At 38.1% G+C, this 10,685-nt stretch overlaps 1 protein-coding gene across 2 annotated transcripts; it reads right to left on the bottom strand.

The window, feature by feature from the left end:
- Positions 1–359: 359 nt before the first annotated feature.
- LOC110880585 (cellulose synthase A catalytic subunit 1 [UDP-forming]) lies at positions 360–9,904 on the bottom strand. Of its 2 annotated transcripts, none has more exons than XM_022129082.2 (14): positions 9,575–9,904; positions 8,733–8,931; positions 8,502–8,647; positions 7,587–7,704; positions 7,305–7,500; positions 6,142–6,408; positions 5,126–5,471; positions 4,220–4,357; positions 4,007–4,132; positions 3,304–3,516; positions 2,620–2,881; positions 2,322–2,521; positions 1,879–2,229; positions 360–1,159 (listed from the first exon to the last, which is right to left on the bottom strand). In XM_022129082.2, exons 1-14 carry the CDS (start codon positions 9,653–9,655, stop codon positions 572–574), a joined length of 3,231 nt encoding a protein of 1,076 aa, XP_021984774.1. In that variant the 5' UTR covers positions 9,656–9,904; the 3' UTR covers positions 360–571. The 2 variants fall into 2 exon arrangements, with proteins under 2 accessions (XP_021984774.1, XP_021984779.1); XM_022129087.2 differs by having other exon boundaries at positions 2,322–2,518.
- Positions 9,905–10,685: the final 781 nt, after the last annotated feature.

Below are 10,685 nucleotides of genomic sequence, written 5' to 3'. Positions count from 1 at the left end.
TTACAATATTTATTTTTTTGTTGACTATAGCTCTGCATGATGAAGTTATAAACCCACTTTTTTTACACTAATGAATCCAAATCAAAAGACTTTTGACACCCTAAAAGAACACAATTTTGACTCGCACCCTAAATGCTTCTAAATCAACACGTGTTATATCTCGTCATTATAGCAAACTAATACATCGAAATAGAAAGCAGAGCACAACATGTTATGTCGTAAGCCAATAGCAAAACTAAGACTTTTAAAAACCAGATGATTTATCTTTTACTAAATCTAAAGGTTTTGAGCTAATGCCTCATTATAATTAATATTTTTGACTTTGACAGGTTTAGGTTTCAACTATAGCAATGGTTATATGAACAAGGTTCAACTTCATCTCTTTGAAACTTAAATATTAACCACCAATAAAACAATAAAGTGTATAAATATGCAGATACAATGAAACTAACAACTTCTACACATATACTAATATAAATAAAATAAAATCCCCACACATTCTGCTTTCACAAACAAAGTGATGTTTTTTTATATATATGTGTGTATATACCAAAACAAACAAAAGCAGCAGCTAGCAATCGATCCCGCACTGCCCTCGTATAGCATCAAGCTTGTCATCGACGGTAAACGGATCGATTCTGACCCACAGAAGCGAGAATATGGAAGCAAGAAGAATGGACCACACGATAACAATGGTGGGTGTGCGGTTTTGACGTCCCAAGAGACCTTTAAGGAAGGGATATAAATGGACAATGACCCAGATGGCGAAAAACAGTCTCCCAAATAATGGGCCCCACGACTGGTAGCCGCTGTTGATGGCTGACGAGACTCCGGAAACAATTCCGACCAAGTTCACGATAAGGACGGTGGTCGGAGGGATGAGAAGAGCGGTCCATTTGAAAATGTAGAGTTCTGCAAAATCCCCGTCTTCATCACTTGCTTTCGATGTGACCGTGAAATTTGTGTCGATTCCTGCAAGGACTTTGAGGAGACCTTGGAACACTGCGAAAAGATGCGCTGACGTCCCGCCGATGACCCAAAACTGTTCGTTTCTCCACCAATCCTCGATGCTTACACCGCTCCACCTGAGCTCCAAGATTCCCGTTGCAGCGATCGAGATGAAAAGAAGAATAAACCACATGCTCGCATAGTTGCTGATCTGCAATATTTCACATCAATCAATTAATTACGTATTTCACATCACTTTTAAAAGAGTAAATTACGTTTTTGGCCCCTGTGGTTATATCACTTTTACTATATTAGCCCAAAATAAGAATTTTTAACATATCTGCCCCCATGGTTTATTAACTAACCATTTTGGCCCCTAAGTCTAGAGATCATGGGGGCCAAAATGGTTAGTTATAGAGACCATGGGAGCTAAAATGGTTAGACTTAGGGGCCAAAATGGTTAGTTATAGAGACCATGGGGGCAGATATGTTAAAAATTCTTATTTGGGGCTAATATAGTAAAAGTGATATAACCACAGGGGCCAAAAACGTAATTTACTCCTTTTAAAAAGTCAAAAGGGGGGTTTTTTATATTGTATGGAGTGGTTGTGACTGAATGAGAGAGAAAATGTGACCGACTGTTTTTAAATATTTTTTTGAGTTAAATGTCATTTTAGTCCCTGTGGTTTGGGCCATTTTGCTAGTTTAGTCCAAAGGTTTCATTTTTCGCCTGTGGGTCCAAAAAGGTTTCACTGTTGTCATTTTTCACCTTTGGACTAAACTGACAAAATGGCCCAAACCACAGGGACTAAAATGGCATTTAACTCTATTTTTTTTTTTGAAAGTGGAGGAGAGAGAAAAGGTAATGATGACAACAGTAAAAAAATCATATTTAATCGAAAAGGAGCGAGAAAATAAATGGGAACATACCTCGGGAATGATAAACTTTCCGGTGAGAAGACAGACAGCAGGAAGCACACAATAAGCCAGTAGTGGGATTGAGGTGAGAGGATAGACAATAGTATTGATGTACGCGAGCCGCTCGAGGAGTTTCAATTTACCATTATACCCATACCAGATGGGGCAATGTCGGCTGAGTAAAATCTCAATGGAACCTAAAGCCCACCGAAGAACCTGGTTCAAACGATCCGAAAGATTGATAGGAGCAGACCCTTTGAATGCCGGGCGTGGAGGCATGCAGTAGATCGAGATCCATCCTCTTGCATGCATCTTAAATCCCGTCAAAATATCTTCCGTCACCGACCCGTAAATCCATCCAATCTGATAGCAAACAAAACAAAACAAAACACGCGTTGAACGGACAAGATGATGTCACAAGAAGGCCAAAATGGTGATAGATAAGATAAAATTACCTCTTTACCCCATTCGGTTTTGTCCTCATAACCGCAGCTAATAACGTGGATAGCCTCTTTCAAAAGGGTAGCGGGATTCGTGGTGGGTGGAATACCTCCCATCTCCATAAACGTTGCGGAAATGAATACCGAAGACTGACCGAATCGTTTTTCTAAGCTCTTTTGAGACACGAGTAGTGACTTTTCCTCGTCATATCCTGCTAGACGACAAGAATATATCTAACAAACTGAACAAAAAAAAAAAAAAAAAAAAAAAAAACAGAAACCGGAAATGGTAAATGACGGGAAAAGAGTAAACCTTCAACACCGTCATCCATGTCCTCGACGTTGAAAATGGGAATGGTGGATTCGGTTCTTTTGGCTGCTCTCTTTTTATCTATATACTTGTTACCGTGTCTTCCTTTCTTTCGTGAACCACAACAGGACTTGACGATAATATTTGGTTCTAAATCAGCCTCCGTCAAGACGGGATCATATCCATAAAGAGCTTGTCTGTTGAAACAACAACCCGTCCCCACATAAACGGGCCCCTGAATGCCATCCAGCCCTTTCAAGTTGATCTACAATGTATATAATTTTCTATATGAATGAATGATTATATATATATATATATATATATATACATACATATATATATATATAGGACAAAGATCCGTTAGGAACCACCCTTTATTGCGAGAACCGCGAGAACCAATGTGAACACAACCAAAAATGCCTAAAAATAGCTAAAAAACACACAATTTTTTTTGTAAAAAAAATCGCAAAAAAAAAAATTTAATTTTTTTTTTGGCTACTAAAAGTAGCGATTTTAGATTTTTTTAGGTTTTTTGGGGGTTTAGTTTTTAGCATTTTAGCTTTGGGGGGGGGGGGTGGGGTTAGGTTTTTTTAGCTATTTTAGGTAGTTTTCACACCCTATGTGTGTGTGTGTATATATATATATATATATTTGATATTAAAAAGAGTAAGTAAGAAGCAAACGTACATCAAAGAAGACAATGTTGCGGTTAGCATATCGATCGTGCAAATCAATCCCGTCGAATCGTTGTGGGAATTGAACGTAGCAAGTCTTCTTTCCATATGCAGGATCCATCATGAAACACATGGCTTCTTTAAGAGCTTTGCTGTTGTTGAAGTAGTGATCACAATCCACATTCAACAGATACGCACCGTTTGTCAACACCGCCGAAACTCGTATCTGTCAACAATTTAGGTGTGCAACTTCTTAAATCATTTTATTCAAATATATACGCCCTGCTTGCGGTATGTGCATATAATGTATATATGTGTGGGCCATCGGAGGGCAAAAGTGAAAGTGCACTAATTTTAACGTTATTTTACTAATTTCGTGAAAATAGCTTTAAAAGATGAGGACGGTTAATCATGCATCATGTGGTGGCGTTGATAGCTGAAAGACAAAAGGGTACATGCACTATTGGTCTTTGTCCCGATTGTTGAGTGTTATGTGCCTTATGTCCAAGGCTTGATGCAGAACTACTATCGAGCCAGGGGGTCTCACTGGAAGCAGCCTCTCTATTCCTACGGAGTAGAGGTAAGGCTGTCTACATCTTACCCTCCTCAGACCCTACCTCTGCTTTGCTATTGGTGGGATTTACCGAGTATGATGATGATGATGATGATTAAGATTACTATTATATAATCAATAACGAAAGGAAATGCGAACGAACCAAAGCATTCATAGCACCAGCTTTCTTGTGATGTTGGAAACCGGGACGTTTCTCACGAGAGACGTAAACTAGACGTGGTAGCTCATTACCGTCTGTATCAAGTCCTCCACTGTGTCCTAAGAACACCTACACAATCAATGAACTTAACAATTAAAAAAAGTTGTTTAATAAGAAACATAGCCTAATATATTTCTTAAGATGAATATTGTTCACCTGGATCATGCCGGGGTGATCCCTAGGGTTATTTCCGGGCCAAGGAGTTCCATCTTGCATCGTCCAACCTTCTTCTGGCATCTTTTGTGCTTTCGCTACAAGAGCGTTTATCCGCACCTTAAATTCTTCGTACTCTCTCTGTCATCAATAAATTATAAGAAAATTTGCAACATATCTGAATATTGGGGGGGGGGGGGGGGGGGGGGTAATCCCTCATGTGGGGTCCATTTGATCAGATTTAACCACAAAAAATTAACTGAGTTAGGGCTAAAGGACATAACTTGCAACGGTTTGCAAACATCGAGTACGTTTTTTGTAATTACTGAAGATAAAGGACACAGTTTGCAATAAGTGGCATACATAAAGGACGATTTTTGTAATTTACTCGATATTTTATTTTTGTTACAAAGTAAAATCAATGATCTTCAAAATTACACGGAATTTTGTATATAGTTAACAATTCTTATGTACAAAAATAGTTTAGCATAGCTGTAAATTAATATTGGAATAATGGACGACACGGATGGTCCCTGTGTTTTACAAAATTTTTGGATTCGGTCCCTAGTTTTACAAAAGTACACGGATGGTCCCTGTGGTTTGCACTTTGTAACACAATTAGTCCCCAGCCAACAGATCTAAAGGTTTCAGTAGGTCCAAGTTAGGGTGTTACAAAATGCAAACCACAGGGACCATCCATGTACTTTTGGCAAAGTTGGGGACTAAATGCGTTACAAAGAAACGACAAGGACTAGACTATCCGTGTATTGTTGGAAAGCTGGGGACCAACTCCAAAATTTTGGTAAACTACAGGGACCATCCATGTACTTTACTCTTAATATTAACAACTGAAAATGTGAAAAAGTCAACCGTAACTATGACATTAGAGGTCAAAATGGGATTACTCACCTTCATTGCTCTGCGCTCCTTGACAAAAGAAGGCTGAATCTTGTCCTTCAAGTAATCTATCTTCTGAGCAAAATAGAACTCGGGCGCTCGGGGTTCAATGCTATGTTTCTTGCAGAACGGGACCCACTTCCTTGCAAACTCCGCAGTCTCGGAAAGTGACTCAAATGTAAGCATAGCAGAACCGTCATCAGACACGTAGCAAGAGACTTTGTCAACAGGGTACTCCACAGCTAGAATTGATAACACTGTGTTTGCTGTGATGAGCGGAGGTTCTTTTAGCGGGTCCACCGTACTCACGAAAACGTCAATAGGTGCCAGCTGTGACGGCTCTCCCTCCCTGTCAAATCTGAAAAATATACACTTTGCAGTTTAGAACTCGTTGACCCGTTTGACTTACGGTCGGGTTGATGTAACGATCAAATTATTACTATTTTTATTTACATCCCCTGATATTTAATAAGTTTGTTATATGGCCCTTCAACTTTGTTATTGACATGTTTAGCCCATCTACTTTGATAACGTTTTATTTTTTCAATTTTCATTATGTACCCTCACACTTTATTAGTATTACTATTTGACCCTCAACCTTAGGTTTTTCTCATTACACGTTAATGTAATTATTATTCAGACCCTGTTTTTTTTTCTCAACGTAATGTTTTTTGTAAATTGTCTGTACCGTCGTAAGTAGCTTATTTTATTTACGTTCCAAACCCACCACATATTCATTTTTACGGTTATAACAAGTGCCGATACCGTAACCGATAACTTTTTCATGACTTTGTCGTGACGTAGTTTTATATCGTTATATAAAATGTCTCGTCGCAATTTTCTTTTTTTTTTAAGTACTTTTCGAACCCTCCGTGGAGTGCGGGTGGTAACCCACTAGTTAGTAAAATAAAAAAGGGGACAAGTTGGTAGAAAGTAGATTATTTATTGCAATTTAATTTTTTTTTTTTTTTTTTTTTTTTTTGCATTTATGCTTAGAACATACATTAATAAAGAACTATCATGTTTACCTCATTTGAAGTCGGTCAAGGTAGGTCTCACGTTCGACAGGAAACCATTTCGGGAACTGATCAAGAATCCACGATAACGCAAACCAAACCTCACAGATAACCGACACCAACCACAAGGGATAAGCATCCTCCACTGGATGACTACAACGGTATTGCAAGAAGAATCCCAAGATAATCAACCGTAGAATGATTACAACACGATATGGAGTAAGATGAGCCGATGAAATCGGCACCACTCGGCTCATCGGTTGACGCACATCGTCAGCCCTGTTACATAAAAAAAAACCAGTCAGCATAAAAAACAAGAACCTCGTGTAGGTTAACAATGATTAATGTTGTTTAATATATAGCAGGTGATTTCGACCCGTTTACTTGTTTTCGTCAATTTTGTAACATAACTTACTCTAATAATCATTTTCGTTTTTATAATCCATTTAAGAAACTTTTGTTTATTAATAGTTGAATAGGACAAAGATCCGTTAGGAACCACCCTTTATTGCAAGAACCGCGAGAACCAATGTGAACACAACCAAAAATGCCTAAAAATAGCTAAAAAAACACACAAATTTTTTTTTTTTAATATTTTTTATAAAAAATCGCTACTTTTAGTAGCCAAAAAAAATTTGGCTACTAAAAGTAGCGATTTTAACATAAAAAATATTTTAAAAAAAAAATTAGATTTTTTTTTTAGATTTCTTTAAGATTTTTTGGGGGTTTAGTTTTTAGCATTTTAGCTTGGGGGGGGGGGGGGTTAGGTTTTTTTAGCTATTTTAGGTTGTGTTCACATTGGTTCTCGCAATAAAGGTGGTTCTCGCATGAACCTTACCCTAGTTGAATATAGAGGTGGGCAAAAAATTCGGTTGGAAAAAAAAACGAAAAATTAAAAACCGATCCGGTTTGAAAAAAAAAAAATTTTGAAAAACCGGTTTCAACCTGACTCGGCCCGACGGTTTGGGATATAACCCGGACCAAGAATCGGTTTAATCGGTTTGGGGTTTGATCCTTGGAAACAGGCTTAAACCCGACCCGGTTAAAAAAACCGGTTTGTTTACCCTTAAAACCGGTTCGGCTTGTAAAAAAACCCGATTTGTACACCTCTAGTTGAATATAGTACCAACAATGAACCATATAAACGCAAACAATACTGAAAGATGCGTGCGTACATTTGCAATTCTTCTCCATTGGATCCGGTGCGTTCAATCTCACCACCGCCTTTTCCTTCACCGCCGTATCGGTTGTTCATTTGCGTAATATTTTTCTCCTGTTTTAGCTTCCAGCCTTCCACTCTTTCCTTCCAGTCAACGTTACCGAGGCCGTAAGCATTCAAGTCTTTTGACGGGTCCACAATTCTTACAGGAACTACAAGAGAACATTACACGTATCGGATCATAAACTAATAACTACTTACGATAAGACGGTTTTATCGGTTGTAGTCAAAACGGTACCTGGTTGCCTGGGGTCGATGTATGGAAGTGAGTGGACATGCTTGTCACCGGGACCTAACGGACCCGATGTACTTCTAACCGACAAATTGTCTGTAACACTTGGAATTTCACCAGAGACCTGCAAAGTTATATTTAAATGTTTGAATAAAATAATTTAAATTTAAGTGTTTGAATAAAAGAATCTAAGAGGTTTTAGGCGCTTTGACCCGTTTCCTTTTAGGCTAAACATCTTTTTATTATATTTCACCCGTTAGTGATAAACGCATCGACCCGTTCATAAAGAAAAACTTAATATAATTTAGGGTAAAGTACACAGATGAATAGTTGTTAATGGCGAATAGCGACAAATAGCGATAAGGTACATTGTACATATATGCTACATAGCGAATAACGATAAATAGCGGGCACTATTTTATAAATAGCGATACACTAGAAAAAATTTAATTTTTTTTATATGTATATTGTATCAAAATACCCTGGTATATACGCTATTTTACATGTATATTTAACAAAAACCTAAAATCCAGCTATTTTATAGATATATTTAATAGCTATTTATATTTAAAAAATAAAAAAAAGACAAAAAAAACTGAAATCCCGCTATTTATGGCTACATACCCTGTAGCGACCTTCGACCTATACGCTACGCTGTTCGCTATAGCGACGATAGTGGCCACTATTGACAACTATGCACAGATGGTCCCTGTGGTTTACCAAAATTTTGGATTTGGTCCCTAGCATTCCAAAAGTAAACGGATGGTCCTTGTGGTTTGCACTTTATAACGTATTTAGTGCAAACCACAGGGACCTTCTGGAAAACTAGGGACCAAATCCAAAATTTAGTAAACCATATGGACCATCCGTGTACTTTAAAGAAATATCTTTTACGGTTACGGAAACTAGATCATAGCTTACTTGCTGGCCATTAGTGAGAAGGGGAACCGGTTGCTGTCCTCCCTGCCAATGGCGTCTACCGTTGTTGTTCCCTTGATCGTAATTGAACTCATTCTCCAAGTCATCATCATCCTCCTCATCCTCATCACCGTCAACCCGAGGGCTCCCTAAAAGAAGCATTTACATAGTTTAAAACATACGTTGACCGAAGAAAGTCAACATACGAAGGTAAGTAAACTAAGCTAAGCGAACCTTTGTGTCTTTTGTATCTGGTTTTGCATTGAGGGCAGGCTTGATTTCCGTCTCTCCTTTCGTACTCGTAGCATGGCCTGCATACTGGGAAGGCACACTCGTTGCAAGCAACGAAGATGTCACCGCTTTCGGTTAGTCCTACGGTGTCGCCGCAAATCTGGCATATCTGCCCGTTCAAATTCTTCAATGGCTTCGGTTGCTGCGTCAATTGAATCGATCCACATATACAAAGTTATTATCAACACATTTGACTAATTAGATTAAATCTACGAATAATCTTTTAGGACACCCTAAATCATCATAAGATCAGGATCACAATTGCCAAATTTCCCAAAAAACAAACACTCTAAAGCCAAATCTGACCACAATTATAGGCATTATAGCCTAGTGGAGATGGATATGATCGGGTGGTTCTGCTGGTGGCACGATGATACTCCAGTGGTCCGTCCGTCAGTGATCCAAATTTGCCGTTAAAAAAATTCAAAACCTCCGGATCAATAAGTGTGTGAATTATACAACTAAAATCACCTCTTTCTTTGTAAGTAAATAAAATTTCCCAGATTAAATTAAACAAATATTAAATAAACACAAAATTTTCCACAAATCAACCCCCTTAAAACCAAATCTGATCCCAATTATCAAAACACACACCAAAAAAAAAAAAAAAAAAAAAAAAAAAAACCAGAAAAATCAATCAAAACCAATCACCAATCTTTACTAACCTAATTAACCTCAAATCTAAATTCTAAACAAAACCCAAATGTAGATCAAACAAGATCCTCCACATCATAACATTACCTAACAACACAAAATCAAAAACCCATAAAAAAAAAAAAAAATACCCCTCCATCAGATTCATGTCTGATTCTGACCAACTCATTCCTGTTATGTGATCCAGCCACCAATCCAGCATTTGCCTGCATCTTTTCCAATAAACCCCACTTCACAAGATTTGATTTTTAAGAGTGAGGTTTCAAGATCCAAATTGGGAAATCACATGGGCAGGCATAATAGTCTTTGGATCATCAACTATACCCTTTTGTGATATTTTGTTTGTTCAGTATGCCTTTGCTTTCTCACTTCATATATCGCTACTGGCTTTATTATTATAAACTATTAAAATTAAAATATTTTCATGCCTGTCGGTGGATATTATATAAATTATTGTCGGTAGTTGTCGTTTTCAGCTCGTTATTATTATTATAATTATTGTGATGGTTTTGTTATGAAAGGGTTTACTAGTTTTACCAGTTGCTGCTTGCTGGTTACCATGAAAGGGTAGGGGTGCAAATGAGCCGAGCTGAGTTTAAGTTCGATCAAGATCGAGCTCTACTCGATTCCAGCTTTGTTTTCAAAGCTCGAGCTCGGCTCGTTGATATTTTCTCAAGCTCGAGTTTGACTCGGGCTCGGCTCGTTTATTATCTATTAATTAATATATTAAATAAAAATAATATAAATAATAGACTTTTTAGGCTCATGAGCTCGATAAGTGAAGGTCGGGCTCAGGCTCGTTTACTAAATAAGCGTATTTTTAGGTTCGAGGTCGGCTTGTAAACAAGTTTAAATAAGCTCGGCTCGTTTACACTAAAGCTCGATAAGGCTCGACGAGCCCAACGAGCTTCACATGTGAGGCTCGAGCTCGGGCTCGATAAGACTCGGCTCGTTTCGAGCTTTTTCTTGAGCCGGCCTAGAGTAGCTCGCGAGCCGCTCGGCTCGTTTGCACCCCTAGGAAAGGGCGAGTGGCTCGGCTTAGCTCTACTTGGCTCGACTTGATTGTAGACTTATTGTGAGTGTCAGCTAGTCGTGCAAGTGTGATAGAGCTTTAGATATTTGTGTATTTATTTTGCTCTTACTTAAAACATCTTAGGGTGAAAACGGGTCATTGTGGCGAGTTCATGTGTAACCTGATATGAACTTGAAATTTGTGTCAGACATATGAATATTTGTAGATTG

Source organism: Helianthus annuus, chromosome 1 (assembly GCF_002127325.2).
Source record: "Helianthus annuus cultivar XRQ/B chromosome 1, HanXRQr2.0-SUNRISE, whole genome shotgun sequence".
NCBI lineage: Eukaryota > Viridiplantae > Streptophyta > Magnoliopsida > Asterales > Asteraceae > Helianthus > Helianthus annuus.
This window is presented reverse-complemented; position numbering and strand designations above follow the sequence as displayed.

What these genes read in the sequence shown, in the direction of transcription:
- LOC110880585 (XM_022129082.2), bottom strand. Translation starts at nt 9,655, where the DNA reads ATGCAGGCAAATGCTGGATTGGTGGCTGGATCACATAACAGGAATGAG. An exon ending in ATCACCCCGGCATGATCCAG is followed by an intron (nt 4,133 to 4,219) that starts GTGAACAATATT and finishes TTGATTGTGTAG; the next exon opens with GTGTTCTTAGGACACAGTGG. An exon ending in CTGGTGCTATGAATGCTTTG is followed by an intron (nt 3,517 to 4,006) that starts GTTCGTTCGCAT and finishes AATTGTTGACAG; the next exon opens with ATACGAGTTTCGGCGGTGTT.